This window comes from Coregonus lavaretus (assembly GCF_964263955.1).
Source record: "Coregonus lavaretus genome assembly, chromosome: 34".
Classification (NCBI taxonomy): domain Eukaryota; kingdom Metazoa; phylum Chordata; class Actinopteri; order Salmoniformes; family Salmonidae; genus Coregonus; species Coregonus lavaretus.
Window position 1 is genome coordinate 8,558,799 of NC_140021.1, and position 20,493 is coordinate 8,579,291.

At 43.6% G+C, this 20,493-nt stretch overlaps 1 protein-coding gene across 1 annotated transcript in view; it reads right to left on the reverse strand.

Moving 5' to 3' along the window:
• LOC311109053 (histone-lysine N-methyltransferase 2C-like) overlaps positions 1-20,493 on the reverse strand; it is a 185,298-nt gene that overhangs the window by 48,079 nt on the left and 116,726 nt on the right. Inside the window, exons 17-23 of the mRNA XM_084151839.1 lie at positions 18,360-18,464; positions 13,557-13,738; positions 12,737-12,901; positions 12,223-12,332; positions 9,134-9,211; positions 8,568-8,798; positions 6,831-6,962 (exon numbers count right to left, since the gene is read on the reverse strand). Coding sequence (XP_084007965.1) covers positions 6,831-6,962; positions 8,568-8,798; positions 9,134-9,211; positions 12,223-12,332; positions 12,737-12,901; positions 13,557-13,738; positions 18,360-18,464 — 1,003 coding nt within the window. The remainder of the gene's footprint in view (positions 1-6,830; positions 6,963-8,567; positions 8,799-9,133; positions 9,212-12,222; positions 12,333-12,736; positions 12,902-13,556; positions 13,739-18,359; positions 18,465-20,493) is intronic.

The window sequence follows — 20,493 nt, forward strand, 5'->3', positions numbered from 1 at the left end:
TGCGTCCTACAAGAGCACCAAACGTGTAGGATTAGGCTACATTTCAAGCTGTCTTCGAAAAGACAGTCAGATAAAAAGCTTATGTCTTAATTAAAGGGGCAGTGATGTATTTTGAGACAGGCTTGAATATGAAAAGGGGTAGCCTACATTGTCCAATTCTCTGTATGGTAATAATAAAACATTTTATTTTTTAAAAGAGGTTTCTTGCATCATACAACGCAATACAATGCAATTTACAGTCACCTATTTGGCCCATGGTGTTACAGACCAAGTAAAAATAATGAATTAATGTCAAGCCTTTCATAAAGTAAAAATGTTTTTAAAGGTCTCATGCAATTTAGGCCTGCATTGAACACCAGATATAGGCTACTGCAGGCTATACCATAGCAATCAAAAGCTATTTCCATGTGAAATTGTTATGGGATTTGCTCCATTGGTTTTGTTTGTAGGCCTAGATTATGCTCAAATAGCCACAATAGCCTATTGGCTGCTGTCTAAAACTGTAAGGATATAGCCTCAGTGTTCACTGTGAACGCGCACTGGAAGTCGCACAAAATTCTTACAACGTTCAAGTTTCCACTCAGAAGACCAAAAATGTGCTCAGTGCCCCAAAAGATTGGAGGGAACATTGGTCACGTCTATGCTAATACAGCAAAAATCCGCTAGCTAGCTAACCAACAACTGTAACGATATATTTGAGAGACAGTAAGTGCTCATTGTGCAAATGTATTTAAGTTTTCAATAAACATTGGAGACTAAATATAGTTTAGATATGGTCAACAATCTAAGCCAACTCCGTCTGTTTTGCCCCATAGTTGCGCACGCGTCAGTTTTGTTACTAAACAACCAACCCATCTATAATAGAGAAATGTGAAGTTTGAAATGAAATACGCTTGCTAATATGGGTGAATTGTTAATGGGACAATTGAGGGCTGCAAACATCAAACTAGTAGTAGTTTAAATAATAAAATAAAATAAAAAATGTTGTTATAAACTTAACATTCTATTTATCGTTATCGTATCAATTCAGGAAATGTATTTTTGTCCATGTCACCCAGCTCTACTGGTATGTTATTTGCGAGATGATTTTTCTGCAGCCAGTTGCCTTTCTCTCTGTTCACCAGAGCAGGGTGGAATAAATTGACGGTTCATAACAAGTGACCGGTCATACAGGAGAGACGCCGTCGTCTCCACCTCTCCCCACCCCATCCATCTCTCCTCTCTTCCCTCCTCCTCCCTGCCTCCCTGTCAGACCCAGCTACTTGACATGGGTGAGTGTGTGTGGTTCTCTCTCTGCCATAGACATTCACATACACACATCCCACACACTTAGGAACAAACACATGCACAGGCAAACACATATACCACACATGCACAAACAAACACACACTGGAAGGAACAGGCATGGACATAGACAAACACTTCTACCGACATTCACATCTAATGGAAATGTGCAAACACATACAGTGGGGAAAAAAGTATTTAGTCAGCCACCAATTGTGCAAGTTCTCCCACTTAAAAAGATGAGAGAGGCCTGTAATTTTCATCATAGGTACACGTCAACTATGACAGACAAAATGAGGAAAAAAAATCCAGAAAATCACATTGTAGGATTTTTAATGAATTTATTTGCAAATTATGGTGGAAAATAAGTATTTGGTCACCTACAAACAAGCAAGATTTCTGGCTCTCACAGACCTGTAACTTCTTCTTTAAGAGGCTCCTCTGTCCTCCACTTGTTACCTGTATTAATGGCACCTGTTTGAACTTGTTATCAGTATAAAAGACACCTGTCCACAACCTCAAACAGTCACACTCCAAACTCCACTATGGCCAATACCAAAGAGCTGTCAAAGGACACCAGAAACAAAATTGTAGACCTGCACCAGGCTGGGAAGACTGAATCTGCAATAGGTAAGCAGCTTGGTTTGAAGAAATCAACTGTGGGAGCAATTATTAGGAAATGGAAGACATACAAGACCACTGATAATCTCCCTCGATCTGGGGCTCCACGCAAGATCTCACCCTGTGGGGTCAAAATGATCACAAGAACGGTGAGCAAAAATCCCAGAACCACACGGTGGGACCTAGTGAATGACCTGCAGAGAGCTGGGACAAAAGTAACAAAGCCTACCATCAGTAACACACTACGCCGCCAGGGACTCAAATCCTGCAGTGTCAGACGTGTCCCCCTGCTTAAGCCAGTACATGTCCAGGCACGTCTGAAGTTTGCCAGAGTGCATTTGGATGATCCAGAAGAGGATTGGGAGAATGTCATATGGTCAGATGAAACCAAAATAGAACTTTTTGGTAAAAACTCAACTTGTCGTGTTTGGAGGACAAAGAATGCTGAGTTGCATCCAAAGAACACCATACCTACTGTGAAGCATGGGGGTGGAAACATCATGCTTTGGGGCTGTTTTTCTGCAAAGGGACCAGGACGACTGATCCGTGTAAAGGAAAGAATGAATGGGGCCATGTATCGTGAGATTTTGAGTGAAAACCTCCTTCCATCAGCAAGGGCATTGAAGATGAAACGTGGCTGGGTCTTTCAGCATGACAATGATCCCAAACACACCGCCCGGGCAACGAAGGAGTGGCTTCGTAAGAAGCATTTCAAGGTCCTGGAGTGGCCTAGCCAGTCTCCAGATCTCAACCCCATAGAAAATCTTTGGAGGGAGTTGAAAGTCCGTGTTGCCCAGCGACAGCCCCAAAACATCACTGCTCTAGAGGAGATCTGCATGGAGGAATGGGCCAAAATACCAGCAACAGTGTGTGAAAACCTTGTGAAGACTTACAGAAAACGTTTGACCGGTGTCATTGCCAACAAAGGGTATATAACAAAGTATTGAGAAACTTTTGTTATTGACCAAATACTTATTTTCCACCATAATTTGCAAATAAATTCATAAAAAATCCTACAATGTGATTTTCAGGAAAAAAAAATCTCATTTTGTCTGTCATAGTTGACGTGTACCTATGATGAAAATTACAGGCCTCTCTCATCTTTTTAAGTGGGAGAACTTGCACAATTGGTGGCTGACTAAATACTTTTTTCCCCACTGTATCTGCAGACACACAAGTCTTTAATGTTAGGTTAATCAAACGCTCAAGCGTAGGAACATTTGAATGCACTTCATTCTAGGGCCGTTTTATTCTTGGATATTGTGTGTGCACGGGGTGTGCGTGCCTGCGCTTGTTTGCCTGTGTACTGCAGTGGAGGCTGCTGAGGGGAGGACGACTCATAATAATGGCTGGAACGGAGCAAATGGAATGGCACCAAACCATGTATTTGATATCATTCCACTAATTCTGCTCCAGTCATTACCACGAGCCCGTCCTCCCCAATTGAGGTGCCACCAACCTCCTGTGGTGTACTGCTAAATAGCTCATCAAATGGCTACCCGGACTATCTGCATTGACACTTTTTTGCACCAACTATTGCACTGACTATGCATACACACTGGACTGTACCCACCACACACTCAATCATACAGTGCCTTAAGAAAGTATTCATACCCCTTGATTTATTCCACATTTTGTTGTGTTACAGCCTGCATTCAAAATTGATTACATAGATTATTTTTCTCACCCATCTACACACAATACCCCATAATGACAAAGTGAAAACATATTTTTAGAAATGTTTGCAACTTTATTGATAATGAAATACAGAAAGATCTCATTTACATAAGTATTTACACCCCACATGCTGTGAATCTTTCTGGTAAGTCTCTAAGGATTGTACAATATTTGCCCATTATTCTTGAAAACATTATTCAAGCTCAAATTGGTTGTTGATCATTGCTAGACAACCATTTCCAAGTCTTGCCATAGATTTACAAGTATATTTAAGTCAAAACTGTAACTCGGCCACTCAGGAACAGTCACCGTCTTCTAGGTAAGCAACTCCAGTGTAGATTTGGCCTTGTAATTTAGGTTATTGTCCTGCTGAATTCATCTCCCAGTGTCTGGTGGAAAGCAGACAACCAGGTTTTCCTCTAGGATTTTGCCTGTGCTTAGCTCCATTCTGTTTCCTTTTTATCCTGAAAAACTCCCAAGTCCTTAACGATTACAAGCATACCCATAACATGATGCAGCCACCACTATGCTTGAAAATAAATAGTGTGTTACTCAGTAATGTTCTCTGTTGGATTTTCCCCAAACATAACACTTGTGAATTGCTTTGCCACGTTTGTTTTGTGAAAGTATTACTTTAGTGCCTTGTTGCAAACAGGATGCATGTTTTGGAATATTTTTAGTCTGTACAGGCTTCCTTCTTTTCACTGTCAATTAGGTTAGTATTGTGGTAGTATGTTGTTGATCTATCCTCAGTTTTCTCATATCACAGCCATTAAACTCTATCTGTTTTAAAGTCACTATTGGCCTCATGGTGAAATCTCTGAGTGGTTTCCTTCCTCTCCAGCAACTGAGTTAGGAAGGACACCTGTATCTTTGTAGTGACTGGGTGTATTGATACACCATCCAAAGTGTAATTAATAACTTCACCATGCTCAAAGTGATATTCAATGTCTGCTTTTTTTTTTTTTACCCATCTACCAATAGGTGCCCTTCTTTGCGTGGCATTGGAAAACCTCCCTGTCTTTGTGATTGAATCTGTGTTTGAAATTCACTGCTCGACTGAGGGACCTTACAGATAATTGTATGTGTGGGGTACAGAGATGAGGTTGTCATAAAAAAATCATGTTAAACACTATTATTGCACACAGAGTGAGTCCATGCAACTTATTGAGTGACTTGTTAAGCAAAATATTACTCCTGAACTTATTTAGGCTTGCCATAACAAAGGGGTTGAATAGACATTTTAGCTTTTCATTTTTAATTAATTTGTGTAAAAAATTCAAAAAACATAATTCCACTTTCACATTACGGGGTACTGGGTGTAGGCCAGTGAGAAAATATCTCAATATAATACATTTTAAATTCAGTCTGTAAAACAACAAAATATGCAAAAAGTCAAGGGGTGCGAATACTTTCTGAAGGCACTGTACTTTACACTTACATCCCCACACACACGAGCACACGCACACACTTGCACACACACACACACCACGTATTCAGACTCACCACATATTCAGACTCACCACATATTCAGACTCACCACGTACGCTGCTTCTACTGTTTATCCTGTTGTCTAGTCACTTTACCCCTATCTATAGTATATGTACATAGCTACCTCAATTACCCCGTACCCCTGCAAATCGACTCTGTACTGGTACTCCGTACCCCTGCACATCGACTCTGTACCGGTACTCCGTACCCCTGCACATCGACTCTGTACCGGTACTCCGTACCCCTGCACATCGACTCTGTACCGGTACTCCGTACCCCTGCACATCGACTCTGTACCGGTACTCCGTACCCCTGCACATCGACTCTGTACCGGTACTCCGTACCCCTGCACATCGACTCTGTACCGGTACTCCGTACCCCTGCACATCGACTCTGTACCGGTACTCCGTACCCCTGCACATCGACTCTGTACCGGTACTCCGTACCCCTGCACATCGACTCTGTACCGGTACTCCGTACCCCTGCACATCGACTCTGTACCGGTACTCCGTACCCCTGCACATCAACTCTGTACTGGTACTCCGTACCCCTGCACATTGACTCTGTACTGGTACTCCGTACCCCTGCACATCGACTCTGTACTGGTACTCCGTACCCCTGCACATCGACTCTGTACTGGTACTCCGTACCCCTGCACATCGACTCTGTACTGGTACTCCGTACCCCTGCACATCGACTCTGTACTGGTACTCCGTACCCCTGCACATCGACTCTGTACCGGTACTCCCTGTCTGTAGCCATGTTATTTTTACTCGTTATTGTATTCATTCCTCATGTCACTATTTCTATTTTGTATTTAATTTTTTTATCTTAACTTCATTGTTAGAAAAGGACCCGTAAGTAAGCATTTCACTGTTAGTCTACACCTGTTGTTTACCAAGCATGTGAGGAATAAAATGTGATTTGTACTGTGTGCCAGTGTGCTGTGGTGTGTGTGTGTGAGCGCAGTGCCCAACACACTGTGACAACTTCAACCAGAGAGAATAATATCACACCAGCCGTGGCTGGAAAACGGACAAGAACAGTGTTCCGTCAAGCGAGCAGAATTGGGTCCGGTGCACTTCATTACTGCAACAAATTCTTTAAGTCCACACAAGATAACAAGCATCCCTTCAGGACAAAAATTAGAGTGCAGTTCACTAAAAGATAAGGAAGCAATGTCTAGCGGGTGGAGAATCCACTAACCAGAGATGTGGCCTACTGCTGTGAAACACTTCAGAGGAGGAACTATTTTCTTTTTTTAAAGATAGGCAAATTAATAAGTCCTATATAAAAAAACAATTTCCGTATTGAATTTTTTGGGGACAGAGATTTTTCCTTTGAGTATAAGAGTCAATGTTATTTTTCCGGAGCCCTCTTTTCCATAGCTTTAAAGGCCCACACTCTCTCTCTCTCTCTCTCTCTCTCTCTCTCTCTCTCTCTCTCTCTCACCATCATCCACCACTCTCCTTCCTGCTCTCCCTCTCCATTCATCCCCTCTTCTCTTTTCTCTTATGGGGCTACACATAAGATGTTCCTAAGAGCTGCTCTAAAATCAGCTTCATCTGAACCTCAACCCCTATGAGACAAAACTGACCCAAGCTCTGTGCTGACCTATGGAAGGGGACCCTTACATTTTATAATGATGCCTCATATGTACTGTTTTTGTTTTTTTACATAGTTTTTGCTGTGCCGTCTGTGAGCCAAAATACACATGTACGTTTTTAACCCCCAAATGTAATACGTTTTTAACCTACCGGGCCGGTACGGTTTCCTCTTCCTTTTCTTGTTGCCGTCGGCGTCGTCGGCCCCCTTGGCGTTGTCGTAGACAGGCTCCCGTTCCGGGCTGGACTCCGACTTAACGTCACAGTCCATCATGAGGTCCCCTTCTGGAACGGAACACAACCATGTCACCAAATCCAGGACCAAACCAGAACCATTTCACCAAACCCAGGACTACAGACCGAGGTCTTGTTCATTAGGACACGCAATCGAAAACACTTTTTGCAATTCAAGTCTCGGTAATCCCTCTCTATTGTACGCATTTGGTGCTTAATGAACATGCCCTGACCCTGCACATCATTCTGGTGACCCACAAAACCCTCAATGTATCTTTGATGGAAGGTCTGCCATCTTCATATGCCTGGTGTCTGAGTAAGACCTCTGGATGAGGCGTACATTAAGTGGCGGAATTACCAACAAACCACTTAAACCATTTGAGATAACCCTTAGCAATAACCCTTAGCGATAACCCTTTTTAACACTTTAGTATTTCTCAGATTATATATGCAAATGAGTGGCATCTCCAGGATTTGTTCAATGATTGATGTATATATCCTTTACATTTGGGTCTTGCACAAATATACATACTGTATATACGCATGATTAGTCTAAGGCTGACTTTTTGGTTGTTATTTCTCTAATTTTTCTTCATGCAATGAGGTTCATGTACTGCACTTATGGTGGTTGGCTATAACACCTACAGACATCCTAAAATAGTCCCTAGTACCTGATCACAACCCTAGTTCACTACTGTAAAGGCTAAAATAGACTTCTTCACGCCAAGATGAATCTAATCTATCTAGCAGCTCTTCATACTGCCCCCCCGAGATTCCCACGGGGGGCCAGTATGAAAATAAAAATAAAAAGAATAATGTTTGCACTAACTGTAAGTCGCTCTGGATAAGAGCGTCTGCTAAATGACATAAATGTAAATGTATAAACTCATGTGCAGTCATAGCTACATTATAACGTAGCTTTACGTGATGTGTACAGCAGCCATCCCTCTCGGAATGGGCTAAATCTAGATGTCCACATATAGAGTGAGCAGGAAAGGGTTAATTCCTCATCATTAGCCCTTGCTTGCACTCTGAGAGCAGAGTTCTGACGGATGAGCTGCGGATTAATTCAGTTAGCCCCGGCCGGCCTCCTCTCATCACCAAAATGCCAATTCAGGTATGATTTGCTGACTGCTGTTTTCAAATACTTTCTTCTCTCTTAGTCAAATTCATTACATGCCTGCTGCTATCCATCCTTTGCTTCGCTTTTCCAAAATAGGCAGGGATGATTTTTAAATTTTTACATTTTCTGTGCATCTACATTGAGATGATTGAAACGTTGCTTCTTGGCAAACATCCGCACTTTCTTTTGACCATTCTGATTAAAAAGCAATGAGGAATACCTTGTCATACCAAGAAAATCTAACTGAAAACTCTATCCTCAGAAAATAGCCCAGATATTCCAGTGCTGGCCAATGTGAATGGCCATTGAGCTCCAATATCTGCATCTTCTCATCCCAGTTCAAACATATTATTCTACATTTTCAATGAAAACAAAACTTGATGTTTTAGACTTCTCGGGGGGGGGGGGGGTTATTTGAGCAAACCTCTTTCTTTTTTTCTTCTCTTGTCATTTTGTTGCCGGGTTGGAGCCCCCGGACCCCTCAAGGTGGGGCACCCGCAGCCAACCATTCGTGAAACCCTAGAAGTCTTTACCTCGGTTGTTGTCCATGTACCCGTCCCGGGACAGCTCTGAGTAGTGGGAGTCCGATGGAGTCTGGAGCACAGCCACGCTGTTCTGGTTGATGATCTTCAGCTTGAGCTTGGGCTTGGGCCGCCTGTTCTGTCCTCGGCGGGTCGACGTAGAGGGCACCGCCAGGCTCTGCAGCTGGCACAGGCCTGACTCTGTCAGACACACCCCGTCCTGGGTGTATGTCTTCTGAATGGCTAAAGGGCGATTTAAGGGTTTCAACAACATTAGACAATCGCAGAAAAACAAGCAGCAATGTAGCTCGAGGACTTCGAGTACACTAACCATGAAGTATTTTAAGTATTGTGAACTAAATGCTGCCGACCGTGTACACGTCGAAAAGCATATGTGCTTACCATATTTTTTTTTAACAAATAGTGAAATACTTGTGTCCTCATACTTTGGCTATTACAGTAGTCCAACACTGTCAACGAGCTACAACATTTGCAGAAAGTAATGATTCATTTGATTCACACCACTTCATAAACCGTGACTATTATCAGGGTTATTTGGATCTGTAGAGCTTGATTACCTGGTTCTCTCGTTTTAGTCACAATCTGGGTCACCATCGGGGCCTCGCAGCCATCAGACAGGAGGGCCTTCATTTTGCCTGAAACGATGACATTACAAATTTGCAAAATGTCATGAGTCGTTATGAATAGGATTTGCAGACTTTCGATTTCAGTGCATTGAAGTCAAAAACAGCAGTGAACACTGTTGCCTTAATAAGTGCATCAAACTGCGAGCACTGGATCCCAACGCTGCCACCAAATGTAAAGAATAAACACTTAAATATGTAACTCAATTATCATTTAATTGAGTTCCTTCAATAATTCCATCATTCAAATAAGGATGTCCATTTATCTCCCTACCTCCCTTTCTCCATCACTCCATCACTCCTTCTCGCTTTTCTCAGAGGTAAAATCTGTTCCCAATTTCAATCATTATCAGATTGCAGGATAGCAGGTTGCAGGTTGATTTTTTATTCTAGCCATCTGCTGTTGTAATGAACAGCCCACTAGCTGAGGCTGGTCCCATTAACAGAATAGAGGATGCCTTTAGGCTAATTGAGTGGAGCTGGTTGGGTTCATTGAGATGAGCTTGGGAACACTGTAGACTACAGTACATTTAAAAATACTGGCTAAATCTACGGCGTTAAAATGCCTATTTACAGTACTCTGTTCCATCTGACTGCACAATCCACTGTCTCATCAGCCTAGCCAGGCAATTTATAAACTTGATCTCCACTATAAAAAGCATATAGACATTATCTCGCATTTCTTTTAGACTACAGTGGAGATTTGTATAAACCTTGCTGTCTGTGTCTCCGACATTTGCAACACTGTTCCAATATTCAAATTCGATCTCCAGCTGTCGCATAGTAAGGAGTCGGGATGAGGCAGACAGGCAGGCAGACAGGCAGGCAGGCAGGCAGCTTTTCTCAGCCAGTCGAAATGATGAATCAGCATAATTTTTATGGATACAGTTGAAGTCGGAAGTTTACATACACTTAGGTTGGAGTCATTAAAACTTGTTTTTCAACCACTGTCGGTTAGGACATCTACTTTGTGCATGACACAAGTAAGTTTTCCAACAATTGTTTACAGACAGATTATTTCACTTATAATTCACTGTATCACAATTCCAGTGGGTCAGAAGTTTAAATACACTAAGTTGACTGTGCCTTTAAACAGCTTGGAAAATTCCAGAAAATGATGTAATGGCTTTAGAAGCTTCAGATAGGCTGATTGACATCATTTGAGTCAATTGGAGGTGTACCTGTGGATGTATTTCAAGGCCTACCTTCAAACCCAGTGCCTCTTTGCTAGATATCATGGGAAAATCAAAAGAAATCAAAAGAAAAATTGTAGACCTCTACGAGTCTGGTTCATCCTTGGGAGCAATTTCCAAACGCCTGAAGGTACCACGTTCATCTGTACAAACAATAGTACGCAAGTATAAACACCATGGGAACATACCGCTCAGGAAGGAGACGCGTTCTGTCTCCTAGAGATGAACGTACTTTGGTGCGAGAAGTGCAAATCAATCCCAGAACAACAGCAAAGGACCTTGTGAAGATGCTGGAGGAAACAGGTACAAAAGTATCTATATCCACAGTAAAACAAGTCCTATATCGACATAACCTGCAAGGCCGCTCAGCAAGGAAGAAGCCACTCCTCCAAAACCGCCATAAAAAAGCCAGACTACGGTTTGCAACTGCACATGGGACAAACATTGCACTTTTTGGAGAAATGTCCTCTGGTCTGATGAAACAAAAATAGAACTGTTTGGCCATAATGACCATCATTATGTTTGGAGGAAAAAGGGGGTGGCTTGCAAGCCGAAGAACACCATCCCAACCGTGAAGCACGGGGGTGGCAACATCATGCTGTGGGGGTGCTTTGCTGCAGGAGGGACTGGTGCACTGCACAAAATAGATGGCATCATGAGGAAGGAAAAGTATGTGGATATATTGAAGCAACATCTCAAGACATCAGTCAGGAAGTTAAAGCTTGGTCGCAAATGGGTCTTCCAAATGGACAATGACCCCAAGCATACTTCCAAAGTTGTGGCAAAATGGCTTAAGGGCAACAAAGTCAAGGTATTGAAGTGGCCATCACAAAGCCCTGACCTCAATCCTATAGAAAATTTGTGGGCAGAACTGAAAAAGCGTGTGCGAGCAAGGAGGCCTACAAACCTGACTCCGTTACACCAGCTCTGTCAGGAGGAATGGGCCAAAATTCACCCAGGGAAGCTTGTGGAAGGCTACCTGAAACGTTTGACCCAAGTTAAACAATTTAAAGGCAATGCTACCAAATACTAATTGAGTGTATGTAAATTTCTGACCCACTGGGAATGTGATGAAAAAAATAAAAGCTGAAATAAATCATTCTCTCTGTTGGCTAGCTCTTCTGAACAACAGTGTCCTGACGAGAAAGCGCATTTTCGATGCCAGGTGAAATTGCGCATCATTAGCTCATTGTTATGGATGTATCCAAATAAATGTCACTACTTTGTAGATATTCTGGCTGCACCGTTTGACGTGACTGTAAGTTAGTCATAGTTGGCTCGTTAGCAAGCAAGGGATAAGAACGTTGCCAGCCAGTATGGCAATTGAACATTTAGAATGAATGACTGGGTCGCGTCCATAAATACAGAACAACGAGACTTAATGACAGGGTCGCATCTGTGGCAACCGAACCGATAGAACGAACGACCAGCTGGATTGGGTAGCAACCCTAGATTTGTGTCGGGACTATATCTTGTGGAAGGATGAAATAGTATGAATAAATTAATAAAAATAAAGTTTTTAATGAAAATATGTAAATCATTATTTAAATATGTTGGTAACCCGTTGTATAAAAACACCCGTGCCAAAAACACCCGTGTCAATACATCCTCCAAACACCAGCTTCTCTGGCATTATCACTTAACAACTAGTCATCAACTATTGTGCATAGGGGTCTATTTACAGCATCTTTCCAGCAAATTGGTTCCTGTTTTTCTGATGCAGACTAACACACACTTTATATAGCCATCACCACATACCTATTGTAAGGTATTGGCCTTACTATCATACACATAGCTTTCATAGCGTGTGGGCTAGGTCTGGAGTCTTACCCTGTGAAGGCAGAGCGTGCATTCGACACATGGTGCAGTCAAAGCCGTCATCTGCTGCATTCTCCACCTCCTCATCCGTGTTCAGGCCCTGGCAACACGCGTGGATCCACCTGAGATGGGAAGGAGAAGATCAGATACATTTACAGACGAACTTTATGCCTGGACTTTATAAATGTGTAAGTAGTCACGCAATATGAATATATGCAAGTGTAAAAACACAGATCCACAGATGTACAAAGACACATAAACAAGCTCTTACCTACACACACACACACACACACACACACACAGATTCCGACATGCATTAACCCAGTTGCCACAGCAACCATACGTTCCGGCCCCTCAAGCCTTACGATTACTAAATTAAACCGTAGTAAATCTTTGGACTGTTGTCTTCGTCAAACTGAACGCTGGATGCCAGCATGCCATGTCTACAGTGTTGTCAGGCCCTAGTGCCACCCAATCATTCTCGGCTGGCACCTGGCCTGACAGAGGGAGAGAGAGCGCTGCCCACCTGTCACACTGGCGGCACTGCACGATGAGCTCGTCCTCGCGGTAGCTACGCGTGCACATCGGGCATGATGCCAGGCTGCCACAGGGGCCGCACAGGGTGTAATGGTTCTGCCAGTCACACCTCAGGCCAGGGGAGGTGGCACCACACTGGGTACAGGAGACACACCTATGGCAGGGGGAGAGAGGGTGGCGTGAGGGGGTGAGATTCAGCAAGGGTGAAATACACACACACACAACCGCAGCGACTCACAGCATATCTAGCATACATTCCAACACAGACGTGTCCAAAGATAATGTATCTCACACACACAGAAATACTGTTCATCCAAACAAACCTGAGGGTAAACTGACACACACACCTACTATAAATACTAAAATAACCGACTCCAGTTACTGAAGTGTGTGTGTGTGTTTGTATGGATCATCCACCATGAAAAGAGCTGCCCTACAAATAAATATGTCACTGGCGGGGCTCCAAGGAAAGTCCTGAATGAATGTGTCTCGCTGCAGTGTCAACAGAGCGTTGTTTGACTGGGGATTAGGGACTGACGTTACACCTGATATGGGGGAAATCCCATAAAGCGCTGCTACAGATCAGTGTGAGGGGGAGGGACCATACAGAAACGTGGATGAGAAGGTACATTATAGAGATGGAGCCATATCAACAGATGAGGTACTAAGGGAAAGAAGAGTGACAAACCAACAATAAAAACAAGTCATGTTCTGAAAACATTTCACCGCTTCATTCGCGCAGCCAGACAAGCTCTGATGCTCTGTTTGGCTGTGCTCCGTGAGTGACAGCCGTCACAGCTTATACACACCACTTGCACTTCCAGCTGCCCTTGGGCACCGTCTGCAGGGGAGGGTCCAGGCAGTAGGTGTGGTAACTGATGTCACAGTCATCACACAGCAGCAGACGGCCCGGGTCGCTGGCCTGGCCGCACGCCTCGCACACCGTGCACTCCAGACAGCGCCAGCCTTTACTCAGCACCACCCGGGAGATCTGGTGGCACAAAGGGCAAAGGTTAGGGAGGGGTTAAAGGGGCACAGCAGGTATAGGAATCCCCTTTAAGGTTAATTTCAATGGAACATATTGACTAATAGTTTTGTGTTATATATTTACATTGCAGGGAAATAATCCAAACTCGAATTCTCAGCAGCACATCTTCCAGAGAAGTTAAAGGTCATTACTGATCTACTTGTCAGCACTGGTATTTATTAGCCATTATAAACTGGGTGGTTCGAGCCCTGAATACTGATTGACTGAAAGCCGTGGTATACCACGGGTATGAAAAAACATGTATTTTTACTGTTCTAATTAGTAATAAGGCACCTCTGGGGTTTATGGTATATGGCCAATATACCACGACTAAGGGGCTGTATCCAGGCACTCCGCGTTGCATAGTGCAAAGAGCAGCCCTTAGCCGTGGTATATTGGCCATATACCACACCCCCTCAGGCCTTATTGCTTAAATAAACCATGGGGAGGGAGGATCAATCAAAATAGAGAAAGACCCTCCTCCCCCACTCCTCCTCCTCTCATCATGTGCTGAAAGCCAAACAACAGATACCATGGAATACCACATAACAAGCTGACGTTGGTCCAACGATTTTCACTTGCATAGCCTAGCCACCCAGATTTTGACTAGTCCTGGACTTAAAAGCATGGTCAATGGATATCTTCATTAAAATTGCTTTTTAGTCAAGGACTCTGGGTCAGGTATTTAGAGATTGCACAGAAAACAGTTAACCAATATCATGACCCAATTACTATCTACAGTAAGCCACCGTTTCCATTGGAACCGGTAGACTGAAACGGCTGACACAAAATACTTATTCTCAACATGTTGTCAATAACAGGTAAATGGTCCTTTTACTAGCCTTGTAAAATAACAATAAATAAAAAGTACAACCAAGAAGCCAATGTGAATAGCCGTGACTGAAATTCACAGTCACACTGAGTGCTGCTGAGCATGTGGCTTGGCTGCCGAGGGCAATTAGCCATTTCGCTAGCTAGCGTGGGCCGTCAATAACTGCATCTCCATCATTCCCGTCCATTAGCTTCCACCGGTGCGCTGCGGTGCTGCTAACATCAATCAGGTTAATCACTGTGTATTAGCTGGCCTAGGAGCGATTGGTTGGCAGAGGCAGGCGTGATTTTGAAGAAAACAAGTGTGTCTGATAGGCTCCCATTACTGAGTGAGATCTTTTATTTTTAGGGGGAGAGATTATAAGGGGGGGGGGGGGGTGTACAACCTATATATTTCAGGGTGACTTTACTGAATACATTGAGGAGGCAAAATAGACATCAGCAAAAAAACTGCTTAACATACTATTGATTTAATTGAAAAGGCTTTGTTCCAACTACAATGAACTATGACAAGGCGGCTTGGAGTGGCGACTGGTTGAGGTGTTATTTGCAGGAACGACACCCTACAGTGCATTCGGAAAGTATTCAGACCCCTTGACTTTTTCCACATTTTGTGACAGTACAGCTTTATTCTAAAATGGATTATGTTTTTAAAAAGCCAAAGCAAAAACACATCCCCACAGCATGATACTGCCACCACCATGCTTCACCGTAGGGATGGTGCCAGGTACTCATCATTTTTTGAGGAACTCTGGAACTCTGTCAGAGTGATCATCGGGTTCTTGGTCACCTCTATGACCAAGGCCCTTCTCCCCCGATTGATCAGTTTGGCCGGGCGACCAGCTCTAGGAAGTCTTGGTGGTTCCAAACGTATTCAATTTAAGAATGATAGAGGCCACTGTCTTTCTTGGGGACCTTCAATGCTGCAGAAATGTTTTGGTACCCTTCCCCAGATCTGTGCCTCGACACAATCCTGTCTCTGAATTATGCGGACAATTCCTTCGACCTCATGGCTTGATTTTTGCTCTGACATGCACTGTCAACCGTGAGACCTTATATAGACAGGTGTGTGCCTTTCCAAATCATGCCCAATCAATTGAATTTACCACAGGTGGACTCCAAATCAAGTTGTAGAAACATCTCAAGGATGATCAATGGAAACAGGATGCACCTGAGCTCAATTTCGAGTCTCATAGCAAAGGGTCTGAATACTTATGTAATAAGGTATTTTTTTTTTTTTTATATACATTTGCAAAAATTTCTAAAAACCTGTTTTCGCTTTGTCATTATGGGGTATTGTGTGTAGGCTGTAACATAGCAAAATGTGGAAAAAGTCAAGGGGTCTGAATACTTTCCGAATGCACTGTATATCAAAGGAAACTGGCTTAGGTCCTAGTGGATGCACAGCATTTCATGTTGTTTGTCTGCCAGAGGGGGTAGCGGTGCGACGATAAGGCTTGGCCATAAGTCCATCAAGAGAATCCACACAAGGTGCTTAAAGTGAAACCTCCTAATCATCCCAGTATCTATTTGACACCTCAGCTCAAAGCTGCTTTGGGAGGTCGACACAGAGCCTAATACTATCTGTAGGGGATCACCTGGCAGCTACACTACAACTAAGTTATGCACGCACGACACTCAGAGGAGTTTCCTGGGACCTAAAAGTGTCATGGGAATGGAAGAGGAACAGCCACATGCTTACGTAACCGAAACTAAAAACTTTGGTCGAAAAATAACTATCAGTCACTGTCTCATTGCTGACTCAGTGAGTCTGCCATGTTTTTCTTCTTACATATTGAAACCATTCTTAGTCACTTAGCATCTAACACTGGTACAATAAGTTGATGGCCATATGGCTTTCAGACAGACATTCTATACTGTACATTATTCACTGACATACAGAGACATATTCAGTGTTTTTATACGTCATTGGTCGGTTGGGTATGATCTTTTAGAGATGGGAAAGAAAGCCCCCCCCTGCCTCCGTTCCCTTCTAAGACAGCCAGCACGACTACTCAAACTGTCAAACGACGTCACTCCTCACCATCTACAGGTAATGCAAAAACAAAAGACGGAACGGAACGTCTGTGGTGGAACTTTTATGCGTAGGGTACACGGTCATTATCGAAGGTGATCTTAATACTGTAGCAGAAGCTAATGACCAAGTTCGAACGCAACTAATAGGGAGAAGAACCATTCAAATGAAACGTGGAAGGGGTGCACAATGGGAGATTCTTCTTTGTTTAATTATTTTTAATCAATTCTCAACCCTTTTTGTAAGGTGAAATTAACAATTGATGTGATGTATTGATGTTAAATCACCTCTTTTGATCCCAAAACCTATTTAAATATCTATCTACAGTGCATTTGGAAAGTATTCAAACCCCTTGACTTTATTCACATTTTGTTACGTTACAGCCTTATTCTAAAATGGACAAAAAAGCACCTTTGGCAGGGATTACAGCCTAGAGTCTTCTTGGATATGACGCTACAAGCTTAGCACACCTGTATTTGGGGAGTTTCTCCCATTCTTCTCTGCAGATCCTCTCAAGCTCTGTCGGGTTGGATGGGGAGCGTCGCTGCAAAGCTATTTTCAGGTCTCTTCAGAGATGTTCGATCAGGTTCAAGCCGGGCTCTGGCTGGGCCACTCAAGGACATTCAGAGACTTGTCCCGAAGCCACTCCTGCGTTGTCTTGGCTGTGTGCTTAGGGTCGTTGTCCTGTTGGAAGGTGAACCTTTGCCCCAGTCGGAGGTCCTGAGCGCTCTGGAGCAGGTTTTCATCAAGGATCTCTCTGTACTTTGCTCTGTTCATCTTCCCCTCGATCCTGACTAGTTTCCCAGTCCCTGCCGCTGAAAAACATCCCCACAGCATGATGCTGCCACCACCATGCTTCACCGTAGGGATGGTGCCAGGTTTCCTCCAGACATGACGCTTGGCATTCAGGCCAAAGAGTTCAATCTTGGTTTCATCAGACCAGAGAATATTGTCTCTCATGGTCTGAGAGTCCTTCACGTGTCTTTTGGCAAACTCCAAGCGGGCTGTCATGTGCCTTTTACTGAGGAGTGGCTTCCGTCTGGCCACTCTACCATAAAGGCCTGATTGGTGGAGTGCTGCAGAGATGATTGTCCTTCTGGAAGGTTCTCCCATCTCCACAGAGATGTTTTGGTACCCTTCCCCAGATCTGTGCCTCAACACAATCCTGTCTCAGAGCTCTACAGACAAGTCCTTTGACCTCATGGCTCGGTTTTTGCTCTGACATGCACTGTCAACCGTGGGACCTTATATAGACAGGTGTGTGCCTTTCCAAATCATGTCCAATCAATTGTATTTACCACAGGTGGACTCCAATCAAGTTGTAGAAACATCTCAAGGATGATCAATGGAAACAGGATGCACCCAAGCTCAATTTCGAGTCTCATAGCAAAGGGTCTGAATACTTATGGAAATAAGGTATTTCTGTTTTTCATTTTTAATACATTTGCAAAAAAAATCTACAAACCTGTTTTCGCTTTGTCATTATGGGGTATTGTGTGTAGATTGATGAGGGAAAACATTTATTTAATCAATTTTAGAATAAGGAAAACATTTATTTATATAGACTAACGTAGCAAAATGTGGAAAAAGTCAAGGGGTCTGAATACTTTCCGAACTCTATCTATCTAAATCCTTTTGAATATGAAATACAAAATATATTTTTAACACACAATAATCAACAAAACAAGAGATGATGCTAAACAACTGTCTCTATCTCACCTTGATGTTGACACAGAAGGGATGGTAACACTGGCCACACTGAGAGCAGGCCAGCAGCCTGCCCTCTGCCCCCTGGCCAAAACTCCCACACACCACACACATGTCCTGTGGGAGGGGGAGAGGGGGGAAGAGAGGGGGAATGGGGAATAGAGAAAGAAAGGAAAGTACAGAGGGGAAAAGGGAGGGAGGGTGAAGGAGGGAGGGAGAGGTAGAGAGGGAAAGAAAGAGGGAGAAAGGGGAAAATATTGAGGGAGCAGGGGAGTGAGAGAAAAGGATGCGGAGGGAAAAGGAGTGTATAAGTCGTGGGGGAAAGAAAAGAGAAAAAGGAGAAAAACAAGACCGTTACATTTCCCAACAATAATGTAGACACTTTCCCCGGCACACAACGCTCACGCAATAACAAGTAGCGTGACCAGTGGTGCTTTTGTCTTCCACGACTCAGCATCTCTTAAGAGCCTTACCACACAGCACGACTCATTTATGTCTTAGGTGTGTATGTGTGTATGTATGCGAGTGTGTATGCCTTCGTGTACATGCATGTAGAGAGAGGTCATGACCTCCAAAACGGTACAGATGCAAACCAGGGAAAAAGGAGGAAAGATGAGACTAGTGAACATGCTGTACAACAAGACCAAGAGGAGAGTAGTGAACAGGCTGTACAACAAGACCAAGAGGAGAGTAGTGAACATGCTGTACAACAAGACCAAGAGGAGAGTAGTGAACATGCTGTACAACAAGACCAAGAGGAGAGTAGTGAACATGCTGTACAACAAGACCAAGAGGAGAGTAGTGAACATGCTGTACAACAAGACCAAGAGGAGAGTAGTGAACATGCTGTACAACAAGACCAAGAGGAGAGTAGTGAACATGCTGTACAACAAGACCAAGAGGAGAGTAGTGAACATGCTGTACAACAAGACCAAGAGGAGAGTAGTGAACAGGCTGTACAACAAGACCAAGAGGAGAGTAGTGAACAGGCTGTACAACAAGACCAAGAGGAGAGTAGTGAACATGCTGTACAACAAGACCAAGAGGAGAGTATCATAGCATCATCATTATACAAAATGCATATTTTATGTGTCATTGTCTCTCATTGCTGGGGTATTTGTTCATCAGCATGTATATTCAGATATGTACAGTACAGTATTTGGGTATCTGAGACATTGTTAACAGGCTTTAGGCCTATACAGCAGAGGAGAATTGGCCAGGGAGGAAGAGTCATATTGTCCTCCTTATTCATTTAAGTCACCAGCCACCACTGCTATACAGAGCCTTTTCTAAGGAAGACAAACAGGATTTGACAGTAGCGAGACAGTGAGGGGAGTTAAGATGCTTTAAGCAACACAGAGACACATAAGCTAGGACTCTGACAGCACAAAGTGTCAATTCTCTATCGTTTTAGTGAGGTACACTGCATGACCAAAGGTATGTGGACACCTGCTCGTCGAACATCTCATTCCAAAATCATGGGCATTAATATGGAGTCGGTCCCCTCTTTGTTGCTATAACAGCCTCCACTCTTCTGGGAAGGCTTTCCGCTAGATGTTGAAACATTGCTGCAGGGACTTGCTTCCATTCAGCTACAAGAGCATTAGTGAGGTTGGGCACTGATGTTGGGCGATTAGGCCTGGCTCGCAGTCGGCGTTCCAATTCATCCCAAAGGTGTTCGATGGGGTTTAGGTCAGGGCTCTGTGCAGGCCAGTCAAGTTCTTCCACACCAATCTCGACAAACCATTTCAGTATGGACCTCGCTTTGTGCACGGCCATGGAAACCCATTTCCTGAAGCTCCCAACCAACAGGTCTTGTGCTGACGTTGCTTCCAGAGGCAGTTTGGAACTCGGTAGTGAGTGTTGCAACTGAGGACAGAGGATTTTTACGCGCTACACGCTTCAGCAGTCAGCGGTCCCGTTCTATGAGCTTGTGTGGCCTACCAATTCGCAGCTGAGCAGTTGTTGCTCCTAGACGTTTCCACTTCACAATAACAGCACTTACAATTGACCCGGGGTAGCTCTAGCAGGGCAGAAATTATACGAACTGACTTGTTGGAAAGATTGCATCCTATGACAGTGCCACGTTGAAAGTCACTGAGAACTTCAGTTAGGCCATTCTACTGCCAATGTTTGTCTATGAAGA